The sequence below is a fragment of the Cyanistes caeruleus genome, chromosome 23, assembly GCF_971803275.1.
Source record: "Cyanistes caeruleus chromosome 23, bCyaCae1.hap1.1, whole genome shotgun sequence".
NCBI classification, from domain to species: domain Eukaryota; kingdom Metazoa; phylum Chordata; class Aves; order Passeriformes; family Paridae; genus Cyanistes; species Cyanistes caeruleus.
The window spans coordinates 4,759,715-4,781,221 of record NC_141723.1 but is presented as its reverse complement, the minus strand read 5'-3'; the positions used below and the strand labels follow the sequence as shown (position 1 = coordinate 4,781,221).

General features: G+C 53.1%; 1 protein-coding gene across 1 annotated transcript in view; it reads left to right on the top strand.

The window, feature by feature from the left end:
• Nucleotides 1-2,607: 2,607 nt before the first annotated feature.
• Nucleotides 2,608-21,507, top strand: part of POU2F3 (POU class 2 homeobox 3) — a 38,904-nt gene continuing 20,004 nt past the window's right edge. Inside the window, exons 1-4 of the mRNA XM_023941455.2 lie at nucleotides 2,608-3,571; nucleotides 7,435-7,488; nucleotides 8,076-8,144; nucleotides 18,739-18,773. Of these exons, the coding sequence (XP_023797223.1) occupies nucleotides 3,286-3,571; nucleotides 7,435-7,488; nucleotides 8,076-8,144; nucleotides 18,739-18,773 (444 nt within the window). The 5' untranslated portion in view covers nucleotides 2,608-3,285. The remainder of the gene's footprint in view (nucleotides 3,572-7,434; nucleotides 7,489-8,075; nucleotides 8,145-18,738; nucleotides 18,774-21,507) is intronic.

Here is a 21,507-nt window from a genome sequence, read left to right as displayed (position 1 = left end):
TCCTTGGCCTAAAAGTTTGATACTCTGTGTGTGAATTCAGGTTTTTCTCTATGGGTAAGTCTCAAACCTGCCCCTGGTGAAGAGCCATGGATTTGTGGAGAACATCCAGGAATTTTTGTCTCAGCAACCTGATGCTGCACCTCAAACACCCCATCCTTCCAGCCCCTCTGTGGGGAGACAGGTTTGGCTCATCCCAGGCAGTTGTGGGAGCTTTGAGCTCGAGCTGTGCTGGATAAACCCATCAGTACAAGCAGGGGCTGGGGGCTGTCCCTGAGTGCGGTAAAATATTCCTGCTGAATTCCCGTGCAGCTCCAGCTGGTGAGAGCGGCACTTTGGGGCCAGCCCAGAGCTGCCGGTGGCTGCTGGAGGGAGAAACGTGGAGCTCTGATTCCCTCTAGTGTGGGGAATGCAGGGATGGATGGGGCGAGCGCTTCCAGCATTTCTCCGCCTCGCCCACCAACAATTCACCCTTTTCCGGGGAAGGGGGAACGGGGATTTGTTCTCGGCTGTCCCGGCTCCTGCTGCAGCGGGACACGGTGGGGTTTTGTCCCTGTTCCTGGGGTTAAACCCAGCTCTGGGCAGGTGGGCTGCGGGCAGGATGGGGTTGGATCCCAGGGCCTGCAGCCCATTCCCAGTGCTGCCGTCTGCACAGGGATGTTGGGATGGCCACGGGCTGGCTCTGGACACATCCCAGGAAGCCTCCAAGGGTTTAGTTCATAATTCCGAGGCTCGGGAGTGGCCGGTGGCCGGTGCAGTTCCCCGGCCTCCAGCAGTGGGTGCTGGCGGAGCGCGGCTGTGCCCGGCCGGGCTCGGGATGTCAGGATGATGTCGGGATATCGGGATGATGTCGGGATGATGTCAGGATGATGTCGGGATGATGTCGGGATGATGTCGGGATGATGTCGGGATGATGTCGGGATGTCAGGATGATGTCAGGATATCGGGATGATGTCGGGATATCGGGATGATGTCAGGATGATGTCAGGATGATGTCGGGATGATGTCGGGATGATGTCGGGATGATGTCGGGATGATGTCAGGATGATGTCGGGATGATGTCGGGATGATGTCGGGATGTCGGGATGATGTCGGGATGATGTCGGGATGATGTCGGGATGATGTCGGGATGTCAGGATGATGTCGGGATGATGTCGGGATGATGTCGGGATGATGTCGGGATGATGTCGGGATGATGTCGGGATGTCGGGACAGGGATGCTCGTGGTCCAGCCCATCCCTGCAGGATCGCACCACGTCCCCAGCCCTGCCGGAGGAGAACGTAGGGGATTTTTGTAGCGTCTCCCTGCAGTTTGTGCTTGCAGGTCCCATCTCCCGTAAATCAGGTGCTGCCTGCAGAGCTCATCTCCCTCCAAGACGGGAACGAACCTCGGGAGCTGGAGAGGAAGAGCGTGGTGCCTGCAGTGAGGGAGGAGAGTCATTGATGACCACAGGGGGAAAAAAAAACCCCAAAACAGCGCGTTTGATGGTGTCTGGGAGTGATTTTAGCAGTGATCAGAGTAAAACCAATCCTGCCTTGCCTGATAATCTCATTTTCACAGCAGAAAGAAGTGGTGATGCTCTCATCCATCCCCTGCTTTTTCTCTCCTGCACATCACCAAAGCTCAGGGCACCCACGGGGATGAGCTTGGCTGGCGCAGCTATATGGTGAGAAAACCACCTAAATATTCAATTTTTCCCGCTGGTTCATTGAGCACAAAATAACAGCCAGAAAAAAGCCATTCCCAGCTGTGTCTGGGGCCAGGAGAGGGCACTGGTGCCCTGCCCGTGGCCGGGACAGCATCCTTGCCCAGAGGATGCCCGGGATTCCTGTCCGGCTGGAGATGCCACCCGGCAGAGCCGCCTTCCTGGTCGGCTCTGGAGTACGGGAAACGTGCCAGGAGGAGCAGAGAGAGCCGAGAAACTCCTGCTTGGTGAACAAAAGGTGCTCTAATGTGGGGGAAGGAGAGCTCCCGTGGTCGCCAGCCTCTCAAGCTGGCTGGGAGCCACCAGCAAATAAAATTCCCGTTTGACGCAGTGAAGGCATCTGATCACGTCAGCCTTCAGGATGGGGAAAACCCAGAGAAAAACACTCGAAAAGAGGGCGGCAGCTGCCCAGGAACGCCGCAGGGCTCAGGGCCTGAGTGGCTGGACGGGCAGGAGTCCAGCCCCTCCAGGAGCTCCGCGGGAGCTGCCCCTGCCAAGCACCCGGTGCTGGTGCCACCTCACCGCTTCCTGGAGGCTGAAATCGCCCCTTTCCCTGGAAATAAATGTCAGTCTGACCCGGGAACCCCCAGCTTCCCTCCACTTTTTCTATTTATGAGTTTCCTTGAGCTCCTCCGCCCTCTCCTGCCGTGTCCCGGGGATGTCCCCCCTGCCCATGCCGCGGGCAGCTCCAGCCCCAGCGCTCCGGACTGGGTTGGAGGTGAGGCTGGAGATCCTGCCCGCCCACCCATCCCTTCGGAGAAACCTGTCTTTCCAGGGAGGGAGAGCGGCATGTGGGAAAGCCGAGAGCCCTGGAACGTGAATTACCCAGGGAGAGATGAATGTGTGATAGCTCGTACCTGGCAGCTACTAATTGAGCGTTAACGCTTTCAGCAGGGCTCGGAGCGGCGCTGGAGCTCGGCCCTGTCACACGGGTGTCCCCAGGGCTGCTGGGGTCACCAGGGTGGCACATGGCAGGGACAGGGAGCAGCAGCCCGGCTCCGTCGGGGTGGCTCGGTCCCTGTCGCAGCACGGAGCGTGGGCTGAGGCTCTGGCCTCTGGGCTCTTTCTGCAGAAGCCAGCGTTAGGGGATTTTTTTCTTGCCTGGCTTCCCTGGAAGTTGGTAAATACTGCAGCTTGGAACAGCAGGCATGAGGAGGAAGAGGCTGGCTGTCACTTCTCTCCTTAGGGGACAGAGGTGGAGCAGGGTGTCCGTGTGCCAGCCCTGACCCTGCTCATTATCGCCAGCCAAGACGGGTTCCTTGGATGCTTTTCACTTTCCTTTTGGCGCTGCTTCGCTCCTCACCGAGGTTCAGCCCAGACGGACAGGACACAGCCCCAGGGCCACGAGGGTTATCGGGGCGACCCAAACGCGTCCTTCCTTCACCCCAACACCTTCCCTGGGGGTGCTGCCCGGCCGGGGGTGCTCAGGGCCGAAAGGGGGGACAGCGGGGCTCCGGGGCAGGTGCTGCGGGTGCTGCTGCGCCTTCCTTCCTGCCCTCCTTCCCACCCCACCCCGCAGCCTGGCAGCGCTGCAGGGACTCATCCATTCCCCAGTTACTAATATGCAAATGGCAGCGTTTGCATGGGCCTGACGCCAAGCTGCTGGGTGTCAGGGCACCCGAGGGAGCCGGAGGTGGGGCGAGGCGTGGCACCGCGCCGCATGCTCACCTGGCCCTGCATGGCAACAGGCAATGGAGCTCTAGGTCCCTTCGGCAGCGGACCCACGGCCGCTTCGAGAGGCAGCGGGTGGCAGAGGAGGGAGGGCAAACTGGCAGCCCCTGGCAACCTGGGGCTGACGGCAGGAGGCTGGGCACACCGCGGATTTCCCCCCGCCGGCAGGATGGTGAACCTGGAGTCCGTGCACGCAGGTAAAGGGCACGGAGCGCACCGCGGAGCCGGGGCCGTGGGCTCGGCCAGGAAATGGGGCTTGCTCTGATTGCCTTCACCTTTCCCCGCTCCCTTCCCTCCTCTTTTCTCCCGCATTCCTGCCGGGGGATGGATGCTGCCCTGATCTGTTTCGGGGTGCCCACAATGTGGGAGCAGCGCTGCCTCTGCCAGCCCCAGCGGGGCTCAGGGAGAGCGCAAAGGGATCCCGGGTGCCTGGAAAATGAGTGTTTAGTGCCTGACCTGTGCGTCCTGTCACTGGGATAAAGCTGGGAGGAGGGAGAAGGGATAAATCCACGGAAGGATGCGGCAAGGGTGGAGGGAGGTGTGTGAGAGAGAGATGGGACACGGGCTGAAAGGAGAAAAGTTGGCGACAAAGAGGGAAAAGGAGGGAGAAATGAATGAGGAGGGAGCTGAGGGAGGCTGGGTTGAGTCAGGAATGAATGAACAGCGATACTCAGGAACTCCTTCCAGGGGTCTGATCCAGAGGGGCAGCTCAGGGGCTCTCACACCCCCTCCGAGCAGCCCCCCGGACCCAGAGCAATCCCTGCCAAATCCCCTGGAGCCGTGCTGAGCCCCGGCTCACCCTGCCCGGGCTGCCTGGGCTCAGCCCAGGGGCAGGAGCACATCGCTGGGTGACGCTGGAACTGGAGCAGGGTGCTGGCAGTGGGATTTTGGGATACAGGAGCCCGACAGCCCCGTTAGTGACTTTTATCCTGGGCTTTGTGCGGCACCAAACGCTCTGCTGGAGGGGAGGATGCATCCATCAGTCTGTGCCGGGCTCATTCCCTGGGATAGCCCTGTGGGAGCCCTGCTGGTCAGGGGACACCTGGGGGCTGGTAGCCCCTCCACAAGCCCTGAGTGCCCGTGGGCTCGCAGACAGGCCCGCAGGGCAAGGTGCAGCAATGGCACCACCTCACCCAGTGTCAGCGGCATGGGTGGGCAAAGCCTTTTCTCCACAGCTGTATCCCAACCTCTCCACGGCTCTGGGATGCCTCAGTGGGCTGGGGAGCCCTGGCCACGAGGGGAGGAGGGAGGCTCGTGGTCTTGGCTCGGGGTGTGAGGACTGGTCGGAGCACCTGCTCTGGGTGTGCTTGTGTTGGTGTCTCTTGGGGACGCGTCCCCCGCAGGCTCCAATCCACCCATCCACCCATCCGCCGGGCTTGTGGGCGACTCTTTCTTCATGAGAAGATTCCCCAGATCGATACTGTGCCCTCTGTCAGAGGCAGTGGCATCGCTCCCAGGCTGGATTTGGAGCTCTGGGTGCACGCAGCACTTCCACTCCCCCAAACCATCCCCTCGTGCTGTCAGAAAGGCCAGAGCTTTAAGGAGTCTCTTTGCAGGGAAAGGAGCCCAGCACAGGTGGGAGGGGTTTTTTTTTTACCCCTGTACAACATCTGTTCAGTTTTGGGGTCCCTGAGCAGCTTTGAGGCCCCTCTGTAACAAGCTGCTAGCAGAGCTGTGCTCAGCTTTAACCCCAGCCTTTGTCTTGGAGGTCTTTTCCAACTTTGATGATTTTAGGAGAAGACACATCCCCCAGGGGTGCTGCCCAGGCTCCACACACTCTCCTCTTTGCTGAGACACTTCCCTGGTGGCTGCCACCACCCCCTCCCCAGGCATTTTGGATATTTCACCTCCCTGCAGCCTCCAGAGGGGCTCAGGCACCTAAATCCCAGAACGCTCCAGGTGATGCTCGCAGCCAAGCCGAGCTCCCCCCTCCTCCACCATCGGATTCCACTTTGAAAGCCATCAGGCTGGTTCACCCTTCGCCCATGCCCGAACAGCTACGGGGAATGAGGGCTTGGGAAAGGCTTTATTTGCTGACACCGTTTGTTTCGGCAAAAATAGAGATGCAGATATATCCCCGGAGAAGTGTCTGCACTGGCAGAGCTCCTTTGGTCTGGCTGAACCACCCAGCCTGCCCCTACCCCAGCTCTGTTTGGGAGCTGGGGCAGAGCAGCACATTTTTAATATGGCCCAGGCCACAGTGGCGGCTCCTAATAGGGCTGTGGTTAAGAGTTAGGCTGTCTTAAGCCGGGTTATTTTTCCCAGAGAGGTTTTTGGTTGTTTTTCTTTCCAAGCTTGATTGTCCTGTGTGTATTGCTAAGCTGGCAAAGCTGTGTGGAAGGAGCTGGACTCGCAGCCTGCCCTGTCTGAAGGTGTTTTTTTAGGATGGAACAGGGGTCAAAGCTGGGTTTGCATTGAGTGTCCATGAAAAGGTGTTGGCTACGTTTAGATTAGGAAATAATTGCTCTGTGTGTCTGCTCCTTGTTCCCAAGGATCCCTTGGAGGGTGCTGGTGCTGCACTGCTGTCCATAGGGATACAACATCTGCCCTAAACCTTAAACCTCTCAGATCAGCAGGCAGAGTTTTCCTTTTCTTCCTGATCATTTTTCCTTTTTTGTTCCTTTTTCCCCCCATACAAGACATTCAAACTGCAATAACTTGTGCACATCTCCAGAGGGATTTGAATCTCGCTGAAAATAAAATTCCTGTGCATGGGAATCCCAGGGCATCTCCTTATCTCTGGGCTGCAGGAGGAGGGGATTTACCTGGAGGATAACATGTGATATGCAATCAAGTTGCGGCAGCAGCTCCTCCTTCCCTCCCCACCCAGCCCAGTTTTAATGGCAGAGGGGTGTGGGGGTCACTCCTGCAGGAGGGACAGAGCTTTTCAGGCTCTGCTTCTATTTCTGCCCTTCCCCAGCTCTGTCTGAACTGTTCCAGCTCTCGCTCTCCCAGGAATTAGATATTTTCTTTCCCCAATTTTATTTTCTTTTTTAACAAGCTTTCAAGCTTTCTCACCAAAGCAAGCACCAAACTTCTGCAGGCTTTTAGATTTTTTTTTTCTTCCTCTATTTTATGAGAACTTGCCTTTTTTTTTTTTTTTTAATACTTTTTGGCAGCCAGCAAAACTTTGTGCTTTGTAGATTGCCTAAGTTAGGGTCCCTTGGCAGTGGTACAAGACAAGAAGATGTTTATAGCTGATGGTAATTGCTCTTCCTGCAGTAGAAATGCTTAGAAGCCCCACTAAACGTTCATGTCTTAATTGCAGAGGGTTTATTTGAAGGGGAAAAAAAAAAAAAATCCCACAACTCTTTTCTCCTTCTTTTTCCCCCTTAATATAATTTAAGGAAAGGAAGTTTCTGAAGTATGTGAAAGTTTCTGTGCTCTGGTATAAAATCCTGATTTTTTTTCTACCTTTATTCATTTGCTGGAGAAAGTTTCAGACTTTCAACTTGATCAAAGCTATGAAATCTTGGCCAAAAAACCAGATTATCTGCTGTTTGCACACGAGGGAAACTTTGAATATGTGAGAAGAAAACCTGCACACACACAAAGCCCTGCCTGTTTTGGTGTGAGCAGAAGAGGGAAATGGGGATAAAAATCCAACGGGGCTGCTCTCATCCGTTTGGGAATAACAAAAGGTGGATATGGGGAAGAGGAAAAGGGTTTGCATGATGCTTTTAGGTGGCTTCCACCTGCCTTCCCTACCCCGGCAAAACCACAGCAAACACTGGCCCAGCTTCCCCGCTGTTGTTATTCCCCGATGCAAATGGGAAGAGTCTGTGGCCGGGATTGGCTGCAGGAAGCACATGCAAATCACTCCAATAATAAAAAATTATCTCATTTTTTACCTTTTCTTTTTCTTTTTTTTTTTTTTTGCCCCCCTCCAACTAGTCTGGAAACAGTTAAAATTCCCATGGAAAGTGCAGAAAAGCTGAGGGGGTGTCCATCTGAATTTGAATAGGTATCCCCCCTTCTCCCACCTCTGTGTCCTTGGCCTCTTTTAAGGAGGAGATGAGCAGCCTGGTGTGATGTTGACCATTCCCACCTTTCCTTGCAGCTGTCCCCGAAGGAGAAAGTGGCCCCGGGTGTGGTGGCAGTCATCACTTCAAGGGTAAATGACAAATTCCTTGGTGTGGGTGAGGATGGGGAAGCTGGAGGGGTTGGGGACAGCGCTTTGGGGCAAGGCAGCTTCTGGGTGGCTTGTGAGGGGTGTGAGCACCTGCATGGGACTGGGAAGAGCAGAAATAAAGTGCAGGTAGAGGCAGTGGGAAATGCAAGTTGAGTTTGAGCCATCTTGAAGGACAGGGAAGGGATCTGGGATCCCCAGGTGTGGGAGGATGTGTCACAGCCAGATCACCACGGCAGGTTTGGGGAAGCCTGAGCGGGGCTGGGCAGCTCCCAGTGCTGAATCCACCCCTCTATCCCGTGGCTGAGGAGGGATGAGAAGGGTGAAAACCCCACAGCAAACTGGGGAGGGGGGACAGGAGTGAGGGGGCTGCAAAAGAGCAACAGGAGGGAAAGTGCATCCTCAGAGCTGATGAATATTCTAGTGCCTGGATGTTGAGGAATCAGAAATTTGAAAGTCTGATGGTTTATTATAATTACACACATTCATTTGTGCTGTTTAGTGGAAGCCACATGTGCCTGTTGCCTGGGACTGTGACCTGTTATTAAAATCAGTTGTGCCTCCTTTTCCAGAGATCAAGATGAGCGGGGATGCGGCAGATTCCACAGATACCCGGCACGAACCTGACCAGGTGGAGCCAGGTAAGGAGGGCCTGGGGTGGCAGGGGCAGGAGAAGGAGGGGAAAGAAAAGAAAAATTAAGGGGAAAGAAAAAAAAAAAAAGGGAATGTGGGTGCTGGAAGTTTCTCCCCGTGCTTTTTTCTCGGCTCCTGTTGCTGCTCTTGCAGCCTGGGAGTTGATCAGGAATGCGCTCCGGGCTAGGATTGCGCTGGTATCTTGATCAGCGATGCAAGATCCCTTGTGTGTGACTGCAGCGAATCCCTGAGTGCCTCCCTGATGTCCTCAGTGGGTTTGACATGGAAATTCACTCACGCCTCTGCCACAGCAGTGTGCCTTTGGAACAGTCCTGGTGCACTCAGCTTAGCTCTGTATCACCCAGGGGCTGTGCCAGGAGCTTTTCCTTAGGGAAAAAAGCATTTTTCGGGCTCTGTGTGTGTGGGGAAAAATGGGAGGGACTTTGGGAATAACCAAATCCAGCTGAGGAGTTCCAGCAAGAAGGGATGGAGAGGAGTGGTTGGGTTTCTCACCTCACACCTGAGGCTGCGCAGGCTCCAGCTCCTCCACATCCCTCAGATCTGGAATGCTGAGGCCCAGGGTGATCCTTTGAAGATGACAGTGATGGTGGGAGCACTGATTTCTGCCAGGTTTGCCCACCACGAGGTGTAACAGACACCCGAAAAATCAGGTTTGTGTTTTCAGGCTGCCTGAAGTGAGATTTGAATATAAGGCCTGAGCCCTGTAATTTCCCCAGGGGCCGTGGTCACATCCCTTTTTAGGCAAATGAGCAACAATAAGAAATCATTTTAGCACCCACTAGGTACAGAAAATTGAGATTATTAAAAGCTGTGCCATAGGCTTACAAATCAACACCTTTCGAAACAACAACTGGTGGAGAAAATGTAGAAAAATCAAATATTCTCTGAGTAACCAAGAGCCCTAAGCTTGGGCCAAGGGGATGTGTAAGAGCAGGAGAAAACTTTGCAAGGAATTAAAAAATTTGAGATAACTTGGGAAAAAAAAAAAAAAAGATATTTTGGGTAAGCAATAGAATTCCAGCTTTTAAAGGGACTAACCCCACCCCTTGATTTAGAAATCCTCTGTGCCCTTGGCTGTTAAGATGGGTTATTTGACATAATCTAAAATGGAGATAAAATCTGCTTCTATTCACATCCGTGAACTCTGATTGACTTTGGCCAGCTCAGCTCCTGCTCGGGGCTCTCAAATCACCCCAAGTTGGGGTTTGGGATAAACGAGCAACAAACACATCCCCAACCCAAATCTCCTCCAAAACACCCTGGGAGCTGTTACAGGGCCTTAAATTCGGAACTGGAACCCCCTGAAATATTTGGCACTCATTGAGGGGTGGCAGGATTAATCAAGATTAAGGAAAATGGGGATTAAATTCTGGTATTGGCTGTTATTAAATGCAGTAGGAGGCTCTGGCTGCTGCTGGTGCTGCTGTTGGAGTCAGAAGTGTTAAAGCAGAAGCTGGCAGCACGTTTGGTTGGATAAAAGACGGGTTTTGGGGTTTTTTTTTTCAGCTTAAGCATCCCAGACAGCCATTAGCGTGAGCTGCAGCGCCTCTTTTTAGTGGTAATTGAGAAGAGAAAGCAGAGCAGTGAAGTCAATTTGTTTGAAAATAACAAAAAATGTTAGCGGCAGCGTTCTCTCTCGGAGCCTTCAAATCAAGCAGGGAAATCAGGACGAGTAAATCGCCTTCATTTGCAAAGAGTGCCACAAAGAACCTGTTTAAATCACTTCTTTATTTATTTATTTTAATTTTAAAATTTTTTTTTTGTGAGGCTGTCCCGGTTATTTTTGTTGTCTGTCCGGGTTCTTCTGGGAAAGGTGACACTGTAAAGGGTTGGGAGATTCTTTAGGGGGTCCCCAGCAGCAATCACAGCCCCTCCTGAGGCTGCCAGCCTTGGGGACACCTTGTAGGACCCTGGGGGATGGCATCACCCTCTCACTCACCTGTCCAAGGTGCAGCTCAGGGTTCCTCACCCAAACCCTCTCCCGAGTTGTTTCCTCTCTTCTTTCAGCCCTTTCTGTTTATAAACAACAAAACTCTCTTTGTGCCGAGCTTCCCGGGAAGTTTTGGTGCTCCCCTGCACGCGTTGTTGGAGGAATATTTACTGCAGCTCCAAATAGCGGCGTGTTTTGGTTACCTGCTTCATGTGGGAAAGGGCTCCGTGTGTTTTCTGATGACTCATTAATTGAATTTCCCATTTCCTACTGAATCCACACGGCTCCCCAGGAAGCTTGTTCCCCCCCCAAAGGAGGGAAAATTAACAATACTCTTACCAAATTAACAATACCAGACCTAGAAATCCTCCTAAGTGCAGGTACCCAGAGGTTTTTCATCACCAAAAGATGTGGGCTGGCTCCAAGAATTTGGGAAAAGAAAAAAGGAGGGAATTAAGTATCAAAATCCTTTTGTAAACCGAGCCCTTGATCTAAAGCTGATGCCTAAAGATCTGATGGGAAGTGTCAGTAGCAGAAGTATAATCTCATCCTTTCATATCCCCGCCAATTCCAGGTTTAGAAGAGAGGAAAAAAACCGGGGTAATTTGGGGCATTGTTTTACTTTGAAAGTGATTGAAATAATTGTGGGGTTTTTTTTCTTTTTTGAGAAAATTGTTAAAATCGTTCACTTTTCATAGGTGGTTTGGAGAGCTCAGTGCTTTTTTCTTTTTATTTTTTTCCTTTTCATTTCATCCACACCAATTTCATAGAAAATGTTTCAGGGCTTTTAAAAAAAATATATGTATTCTCCAGAAACTTGTGGTTTTTTGATCCCAAATCCCCCGGTTACAGTGAAATTATGCCATTTTACAAATTATTATTTAAAATATATATAATTTTTAAGGGTTCTCCCTGCCAAGCCCTGTGAATATTAATCCTTCCTTTACTTCAGCTCTGAATTTTTTTAATCATGTGTGTGTTGGGGGGAACAGTTGCTCCCACGAGGGTTGGTTTGCCTTCCCCATCACCCCAGAGATGCGGGGCAGGCTGATCAGAGATTATTCCTTTGCTTTTAGGGTTCTTTTCCCCTTTCCCTTCGTGATTCCAAGCCTTGGCATCGTGGCCGGGCTCCTGGGCGAGCCTCCATGGGGGGTAATGAAGAGCAGAGAGTTTTCTGCTTGGCTCGGAGCTCTTTTCATCTTTTTTAAACTGATGAAAGCCATGCCAGCGAGAGCTCGGCGCTGATTTTTTTGATGGGAACTGTGGGGGCTTGGCAGTGCCGAGTGTCGCCCCTGGTCCTGCGGCCCCGGGGGCAGAGATCTCCCCCTTCTTGTGGTTTATCTAAGCCCTGCTATCTGATGCAACAGAACGCTGAGGTGGGACTTGCCCCTGTCTGTCTGTTTGTTTGTGTCAGACACTTGTTCCCCGCTTATCTCCTCCATCAAAACAGGTTACACCAAGCAGAGCTACTTCCCTTTGATTTCATCTGTTGAGGCTATGGGGGGGAAGCCAAAGCTTTTACAAAAAGGGCGATAGGGAAGCGCTTCAAACACAACCACGGGGAAGGGAATAGCTGCAGGCACCGCCAGCATCTGCCCTCCCCACCCTGGAACCCGGGGAGCTGGGCACTGCCAGCAGCCCAGGGTGGGCACCCCAGCTCCGGGGGGATGTGGGGTGCCCCATGGGGCAGCCCTGTGGAGAGGGTTTGGGAGGCTCCTGGGATGGGGAGGTTGGCTGAGCCAAGGGAAGTTTAGGTTGGATGTCAGGAAGAAGTTTTTTACAGAAAGGGTGATAAAGTACCGGAATGGTCTGCCCGGGGAGGTGGTGGAGTCACCATCCCTGGGTGTGTGTAAAACAGACTGGATGTGGCACTCGGTGCTGTGGTTTAGGTGAGGTTTTTGGGCTGGGTTGGACTCGATCTTGAAGCTCTTTTCCAACCTGGTGATTCCATAATTCTATGGTTCTGTGATTCCATGATTCCGTGATTCCGTGATTCCGTGATTCTGTGATTCCGTGATTCTGTGATTCTGTGATTCCGTGATTCCGTGATTCCGTGATTCTGTGATTCCGTGATTCTGTGATTCCATGGCTGAGCCTGGGAGCTGCAGGAGGGACAGAAGGCTGGCTGGCTTGGTGGAGCTCTGGGCTCGTGGTGGCCGTGGGAGCAGGGTTATCTTGCTCTCACAGCTTGGGTAACTTTTCTGAGTGCTTTAGGATCCCAGCCAGGGAGGGACCCACAGGATCATCCAGGGCAGCTCCTGGCCCTGCTCAGACACCCCCAAATCCCTGGCAGCGCTGTCCAAAGGCTCCTGGAGCTCTGGCAGCCTCGGGGCCGTGCCCATTCCCTGGAGAGCCTGGGCAGTGCCAGCACCCTGCGGGGAAGAACCTTTCCCTGAGATCCATCCCAAATTCCCCTGGCCCAGCTCCAGCCGTTCCCTGGGTCACAGAGAGCAGAGATCAGAGCTGGCCCTCAGCCACGTGTCACTTCTCCCTTGTGGAGAGCACTCATGCAGCAATCCATCCTCTCAGGGCTGCAGTGCTGCATCTGCTCCTGAGCATCCCTTGTGAGGAGCCGCTGCTGTGCCACCCATCCCTGCGGGTGCTGTCCTTCCCCTTGGTGCCCACTGGAGCCTGCAGCAAGGTGTCAGCACGGGGCACCTCCCTGTGCCACAGGACAGCTCTGAAACTGGACACCAGAACCTCCAGCCCGGCCAAATCCCCTCCCAGTGCCAGCGTTTTGCATTAAATCCGTGGCAGAGCAGATGGAAAATCAGAGGCTTTGCCTCAGTCTGCCTCTGCCTCAAACCGAACTGAGCCCTCAGCTCGCAGGTGAGAGTCCTGCTCTCTTCTCGCACCTCTCTGCAGGGTGTGAGCTGTCTGCAGCTGCTGCTCTGCCCAGGGATGGCTCTGGGAAGGCGGCTCTTGGTGGCACAGTCTCTTTGGAAGGTGATGGATCATGTTGGGATAAGGTTTGGAGGTCCTGGCCTCTGTGTCAGCCCCTAACTGAGGTGAAAGGATCGAGCACACAGGTGAGGGATGGCAGATTGGGCTGAGGGGTGCTCAGCCCGTGCTGCCTCCCAGCTTTTTTATTTTATATTTTTTTCAGGGAGCTTTTTTTCTCCTTCTGCCTTTTGTTGTTCCCTCCTCAGCCTGGGCTGGAAGCAGCTTGCCAGGCCAAAGTCTTTTGAGGAAACTTGGCCTCTCCCGGCCCCACGCTGAGCTCAGTCCTGGGCTACGCCTTTGCTCCCCAAGGCTGGCTCTCCCTCGTGAAACTTTCCTCAAAGCCTCCAGGATTTCTCTGGTCTTTTCCCCCTGCAGCAATGCACAGCCCCAGGACAAGTCCCGGGTAAATGAAAGCTGCAGCGGTTGGGCTGGAAACAGCTGGTTGCTATGGCAATTGGGGCTGCTCGGGATTTGCATAAGGCTGATGATTTTCATAGCACAGCCACATTTAAGGCAAGCAGGAGAAATTTCCATATTCCCAGCTCCGAGTCAGTTGGGGCGTGGGGGAGGCCAGGAGGGGGATATTTGAAATTCAAATGAAGGTGATTAGGGTTTGAGGTTGGGTTATTTTATTTTTTTTTCTTAAACATCCCATTATGGAAGAGGATAAAAAAGGATGGGGAGGGGAAAGGGGAACAAAAGGCTGGTTTGACTTGAATTAGAGGGGCAAAGGAAGAGCTGGTCTGATCTGCCTCTTGCCTCTGGTCTAGGAGAAGAGACTTGCCCTCTCCCAGCAGCTGCAGGTGAAATGTTTTCCGTGGGAACAACTGCTGCCCTCGGGTTTCCTTCTGGAAGGTGCCCAAGTCTCCCACACTCGCTGTCCTGCTCTCCCCCTCGCCCTGCCCCACACGGAGGGGCTGCAGAGGGACCTGGGGACGGGGTTTCTCGGAGGCACTGCTGACAGAGGGAAGGCATTTCTATAACCCAGGGGTTATAAAAGCTCTTGAGTGTTCAGTGAAAGCTTCCCCTGGAGTCTGGAGCTGTCTGAGTCAGCACAAGATTCGCTTTTGCTCACCAGCCTTGGCTTTCCCATGGGGATGCTCCGATGGTTTGGGTTTTTGTGTCTTTGGAGCAAAGAGTTCCGATTAGAACTGCAGCCTTACCTGGCTGCCTCAAGAACTCCCCATCCTGCTCACACTTGAAAAAACACTTTTTAAGTGCCTTGGGAGCATCAAGTGTCCCAGCAGGGTGTGTGGGGATCCAGGGAATTGACTGGTGCCTGCTCAGCTGCAGTTCCTCCTGCCCCAGTGCTGGTGGGAGCAGCAGGAGGGAATCAGGGGTGGCCACTCCGTGGGGAAAAGGTGATTTGAGCGAGGTCCCAGCATTCAGGGCCTCCTGCTGGCTCTGAGGAAGTCACTGGTGTGGCTGCTGGGAGCAGCAGCATGAAGGCCATGCCTTGGTTTTTGCCTGAATTTCCAAAGTCAGTGGACATCCTGGGGAGTGTTTCGTGCTGAATATCTTGTTTTACTTATTCCTTCAGTGCAGGTGAGCATTTGGCTTCATTTACAGCTTGTGGGACAAGTACTGGTTATAGTTACAGGAATTGCCACCCTTTTCTCTACCAGCACTTGGGCAGTCTCTTAACTTCACACCTTGTTTGAGGTGAGAGATTTCAACAGTGAATTTATCAGAAATGCCCCTTGAAAGGCACCCTACACCTGGCCTGCTCTGCCAATCTCCTGTGGCATTGTGCTTCATCAGATGGAGTGCAAAAATCTCCAGGATAAGTGAGATTAATCTTAATTTTAGGTATTCAATCCTCTGAGGCTTCAGCCTGACCCGCTCACCCCAGGCAGTCCCTGATGGAAACGGGGATCTCCAGAGGGTGATTCATCCCTGTGCCATCTATCTCAGGGGCAAGAGGAATTGCCCTCTGGAAGCTCCTGCTTCCTCTGCATGGCTGCAAATGGAGCCTGGAGCAATTGGCTCCCACTGAGGCATCTGAAAGTTTCAGACATCTCAGGCCAGGCGGCCGAACCCCTGCGTAGTGTCTGCCTGGCACTGCTCCCCCAGCGCCCTTCAGCTCTTCCCCATTTCCCTCCCAAATGTGCAGCAGCAAACTGATTCCCTGCGGGAATTCTCCAACACCTGCTGCAGGCTGGAATCACCTCCTCATCCCCCCGTCCCTCCAGAGCGTGGGGTGAGTTCAGTGCCTGGGAACAGGGATGAGCCCTGTTGGAGTGGCCAGGTGAGAAGTGTCACTCCCTGGAGGTGACACCTGCCCGTGTGAAGATGAAGGCCACCCTGATTTTACTTTTCCCCCATTAGGGTGCTTTTATCCTGCAGGGCCGGACTGGCTCTGCAGCTCTGCTCCCCATGGATCCCTCGCCCTGGGTTTTCCAGGGGGGAACAGCAGCGGGTGGGGGGAAGCTGCCCGGAACTGCTGCGCTGCTCCCATCCCCAGAGAAACCTCCCCAGGCAAACTCGCACCAGATCTGATGCCAGGGCTATGCAAAACAGCTGCCAGGTGAACCAAGGAGAGCAGCACAACCCTGGGCTGCTGGGCTCGGGGAGCCAGCTGAGCTTATCACTGCTTTTCCAAACAGCCAGGAGCCGAGGGTGAAGCCCTGGTGATGGGCGAGCTGCTGGGAATTGATGGGGCTCCAAGCAGCCTTTCCCCGTTGAAATCCCAGGGCTTCCCCAGCCCCGTGGAATTTCAGGAAGGGGAGGACTGATCTAACAGATTCTGGAGGTTCTGGATCCCACTGTGTCTGGCTTGTGCAGCAAAAATCGAGTTGTTGGCTGGGCTGAAGCTCCATCAAAATGAGTGGAGTTCTGGCAGCTTGCAGCAGGAGAGAGAATCTGCTGCCACTTACACTTTTCTTTCTTTTTATCTCCTGGAGCTAGAAAAGATTAAATCTTAAGTGCAGATTGTTTGAACAGCTCATTCCTTTAAGGAGAGAAATGACTGCTGCAGTGTGAGTCCTGATGTTGACAGAAACTGGGAGGAAGCCGAGGCTATTTTTATAAAGCATTTGTAGGAAAGAAAGTTACAGTTCAACTGAAAGAGGAGAGCTGTTATCCCTATCACACCCAAACCTTGGCTCGCAGCTGCAATCACCTGAATTTTACATTTACTGAAACAGAAAAAGAAGGGCCAGATTTGTTTGCAAATAAACCAGTGCCCAAACACTGGTTGGTCCTGCAGAGATTTGTGTATCCAGCTCCCATTTACATAACCACTGGGAGCAGAAATCACCCCTCCCAGTTTTAAACCTCTCCCTCTTGGACATCTGAGGCTGAACTGGTTGCCCCTGGGTCCCTTTGGAGTCAGTCAGGAGGAATAGTCATCTCCAGAGGGCCATTCCTGCCGGGGAGATGGGTGGCTGAGATAGGTGCAGGAATGGCCTCTGGAGGTGCCTGCTGCTCCCAGAGAGCTCCCTCCGACTCAGACACCCCACTCAGTGCCAGCCTCCAGGAATATTTGCTCAGCTGGCACAGAATTCCCAGCTGGGGTGCTCCCAAATCCCCCCCTTGTTGATCTGCAGGGATGTGGAGGATGCCGTGTGTGGCTCTGTAGGAGAGGAAGGGACAAAGAGAAGGCCTGAGTGTGTCAGTGCTTGTGGAGGGAAGGAAAGGCTGTGCTGGGGGATGTGGGGCTGTGCAGGGACGCTCTGTTCCAGCCACACCTCTGGGGTTCCAAGCTTTGGGGTGAGTGCTGGTGACTCAGCCGTTGTCACTGGGACCCAGGGATTCCCCTGCAGCTCTCTGAATCTTGCCTCATCACCACGCTGCGCCCGAACGTGAGCGAAACTCCTGTCTCCAAGAAACCCGGAGATTACCTTTTCCTTCCTGTTCTATTTTAGCAGCTGGGAACTTTTATTTCCTCCTTCCCTCCTGGCTTTGCTTCCCTTCAGCTGCTGCCTCCAGATCGCATCAAACACCCCCCCCACACACCCCGTGGGGGTTTCAAAGGTAGAAACTGCAGGCCTTGAAGATGCTCCTGCGGTCCTGCTCAGGTGTGTGGATGCTGATTGTGATCATCCATTAGCGCTATCAGCGTTCCCATCGCTGGATTTGCCCTCCTTGGCTTTTGGGGCTGGAAGGGAGCTGGAACGCAATGAATGAACCCCATTGCTGGGGAGGGAGCAGCTGGAGAGAGCTGGACAGGGAGCAGAGGGGGTTGGAGCGAGGGAATTACGCGGGGAAAAGAGATAAAGGGCTGGGAGACAGCAGGCTGGGAGGAAGGCAGGGTGGAAATGCAGCCAGACTGGGAGGAGAGGGCTCAGAGCTGGTTGGGATGCAGAGGGTGAGGAGATGGAGGTCTCAAATTGAAGGGGAAGCTCAGAGCTGGTTGGGATGCAGAGGGTGAGGAGATGGAGCAGATCTCAAATTGAGGGGGAAGCTCAGAGCTGGTTGAGGTGCAGAGGGTGAGGAGATGTCAAATTGAGGGGGCAGCAGCTCGTTCTGCCATGGCTCTGCTCGATAGCACGGTCCCACAGCTCCGCTTCCACAGTCAGTGATTTTTAAATGTCACAGATTAAATCTCCAGGGCTGTTTCTAGACAGCAGAGATCAGCCACAAAGCTCTGTTATCCCTGACTCTCCAATGTTTTGCCATCTGTGGATAATTGTACCGAGAACGCTCCCCCTCAGGATCCACGCTGATTCACCTGGGAATACTCTGTGCATGGAAAATGATGTGCTGGGATAGCATAAAGGATTGTTCAGTCGAGGAAAGTCCATGGCAGAGCTGGATTCACCCCCCTGCATGCCCAGCCTCTCCCAAGCACTTTCCAGCTCTTTGCAGGAGCCCTGAACTGCTGGAAAACACGATGTGTTGGAGCTTGATCAGATCACAGGGCACGGGCTCTGCTTCATGGGGAACGTTATCCTGGAAAAAACAGCAGGAGCGGGAGGCCCGGGGGCTTGTGCCAGTGGGATGAGAACAATTCCGGGCTCCTCATCGCCAGCTCGGCTGGACTGGCAGGGAATGGCTTGGGGAATGTGCTGCAAAGGGAAGGGGTGTCTTGGGGTTGCCTCTGCAGCTCGAGAGCTTCGTGGAATCCCTTAAAGCATTCAGATCTGTGGAGAGCACAACCTTTGCTCTGTGATGTTCCTGATGAATTTGGCAGGTGTGATGGCGGGAGGGGGGGATGTTTATCATCAAAGGGGAATGAGTGAAGGCCTGTGCGGTACCTTCAGGCTGAAACCTGTCTGATTTTTCCCCCTGTGCCTGCCAATCTCTTTTGGAATCAAGGAGACGCCTCTTGAGCACAACCCCACGGCACCCTGTGTTCCTCCAGATATCCCGTAATTACGCGGTGCCACGCGGGTTCCTGAAGATCCCAGGCCAGCAGCCCTGGCCACCTGCTTGCTGGCCTTTCCCACAGTTAGCTCTGGATTTCCCTGGAGATTTGTGATGTCCTCCAGCTCACCTCTGCTGGAATCTCCCTCGCGCTCAGCGAGATTTCCCCCACCCTTGGCCAGGTATCTCCCAGGCAGGAACACTTTTATTATCCCTCAGCAAGGGTTGGCAACACCAAAATGCTGCACAATCCTTCATCCTTCCATTCCTGCACCCTCCTCCTCCTCTCCTTGCTCTCCCAGGGCCAATTTTTTGGTTATGTGCGTTCCAGGTTCTGGAAAGCTCCCACCAGTGCTGGCTGTCATTAATACTGAGATGTTTTTCTCTTTGTTTCGTTGTAGGGAATGAACAGAATGGGCTGGACTTTAACAGGCAGGTAAGATGCTCCCTGGCTTCCCAGGCATTCTCCTCCTTTCTGGAATGGCTGTGTTTCACTTGCTCATCATGCTGCAGCTCCTGCAGAGAGATAAAAACTGTTAGGTCAGAAGGTGCCATTAAACAGACCACAGAACTTCTTCCCAGTTCCCCTTGTGGGATGCTGTGACAGATTACATCCCTGGCTTCCCTCTCCCTAATTCATACAAGTTCAGCTAATTACAGAGCTCCTTTAAATGACCATTTGCTCAAGGGGTTTTCTGGCTTTTAAAATTTTTTTTGGTATCATGGTTTAGAAACAAAAAGCACCTCAGTTGTGGTGGAAAGGGTACAAATCCCTCCCCAAAGCCCTGGTGCTGTGACACTGGCACTGGCAGGGACAAAGGCCCTCAGGAGTGTCAGCCAGCACTAAAAATCATGTGGTTTGAGATCTTGGAGTGCACAGGTCAAATTCCTGTCTGCAAGGCAGCAGGGAAAGGGACAGCAGATAAAAATATGGGGCAAGCAAACCGCAATTGCAAAGAGCAGCTGAGGGGCCGTGTCCCTGCTGTGTGTGCCCTTCTCCCTCTGCTTTGTCCAGCTAAAAGCCTTCCCTGGCTCACTGAGTGCCTGCAGATCTTCCTGGGTGGCTCTAAAGATCCCTGGGTGTCACATCAGGAGGTGACAGCCCTCTGGAGCCTGTGGATCTGGGCAGACACAGGAGCTCTGCTGGCAGGGTGGGAGGCACAGGGTGCCCAGAGCAGCTGTGGCTGCCCCTGGATCCCTGGAAGTGCCCAAGGCCAGGCTGGATGGGGCTTGGAGCAGCCTGGGACAGTGGAAGTTGTCCCTGCTAAAGGCAGGGGTGGGATGAGAAGAATTTTAAGATTCCTTCCAGCCCAAACCATTCTGAGATTTTAGGAAAATGCTCCCTGAGCCCAGAGCTGAGGCCTCCTGTGGCCAGCAGTGCTGGACTGAGCCCTGGAAAGGAAAAGAGGAGTCTGGAGAACCAAACTCTGCCCTGCTGCAGGATTCCAGGGGCTGGATGGGAGCTGCAGCCAGGAATGCAGGAGGGGCTGTAACTCCATGGACAGACTTGAGGGTGATGTTGGCACAGCAAGCAATCCACTTCCAACGTGCATTCCCCAAATCCAAGGGCTCCAACCCTGTGAGCAGCACTGGGCAGCTGTGCCTCTTCCACGTGGCTTTTTGTCCCTCAAGCTTCCCTTGGTGGCTCTCACCGTGACAAATGTCAGCCAGGCTGCTGTTTGTTTGTTTGCTTTGGCTGCTCCAGCCTTGGGTGGGTCTCCCCTTCCTACCAAAGATGTCTTGACACGCTCAGCCATCTTCCAGGATTCTGGAATCCCCAGCTGCAAACAAAAAGCCCTGTGTCTCCAGCCCAGGGCTGGGAGAAGAATCCAATCAGCTCATGGGGGTGATAAAAGGAAATTTCAGATAGAAATGAGCAGGAAAACGTCTCCTGTGGCAGCAGCACAGAGGTGTTGGGGCTGGGGTTAATCGAGGAGAGGTGCTGGAGCAATGCTGATTTACACCCGCTGCTGATCTGACCCACCACCCTCTGTATTCCTCTGGGTGATGCTGGGGAAGCTGTGGGGGCAGCCAGGCTTGCAGGCAGTAGAAATATCCTCCTCCTATAAAGAAATTGTGGGTTTGTGCTTTATTTTTTAGTTTTTGTCAGCATTTTCACTTTTATTTTCCTCCCTCCACCAAAACAGCACCGCAAAATCCAATTCATTTATTCCAGCTTGTCTGTGTAACTAACTGAATAGCCAACTTAGCTGGGGATTTAGCAAGGTTTAAAAAGCAAAAGACTGTGAATGAGCTAGTTTTATTGTTTTATTTTATTTCTAATCTGCTCTGGTTCCCCAGAGCCCACTGAGGGGGTTTGCAGTGATGCCAGGGATGGGATGTAACAGTCCCTGAGTGGACACAGGCCTGTGCAAGTGGCTCTTTGTCTCCCTCTCTTGGCCCTCCCAAGGCCATGGGTAGAGTGATTTTAAATCATTATTATTTAAAATAATAATTACTATTTGAAAGTATTGTTATTTAAAATAATAATTATTATTTTAAATTATTCTCTCAAATGAGCAGGAGCCCAAACGCACACGGGCTCCACACTCACATTTAGGGTTGACCTCAGCTGTTGGTGAATTCATCCTCAATTCAGCAAATAGATTTCAAATGACGAGAAAAAAGGAAGAGAGGAGAGCTAGAAATATCAAAGTGTTTTCATGTAAAATCAGGTGCTGTGCTCTTTCATTAGGGGTAGAGGTTGGTGGGTTTTTTAATTTGGTTTGGGGTTTGAGGTTGGTTTTAGGTGCTTTTCCCCCCCCCCCCCTTTTTCATTAGCTTGCAATTCAAGTTTTCAAACCGAAGCCAGGGCAGGATGGTTTGAAACCCAACTCCAAACTGACTGCAGGAGCTCTCTTTGCCTTTATTTGGAGTGCTGGGCTCTAATCACTTTGAAGATCATAAATCTCACATCGTTGAAGCCTCTCCCCCAGCCTTTGTAGATGGCCTACATTTCAGGTCTGCTTCCCTCCCTCCCTCCCGTGTTGTGCTCCGGGCGGGATGGGAAGGGTGGAGTGACCTGGTTAGACCCCTTCCCTGCCTCCCATCTCCCTGCTGGGGCTGCTCTCACCCTGCAAGCGGCGAGGGAGGGAAACTCTTGCGGAGTTTGAGGTTTTCTAGCAGTTTGTGGGTCAGCCCTGCGCTTTATGAGAAAGCTCCCTCTGATC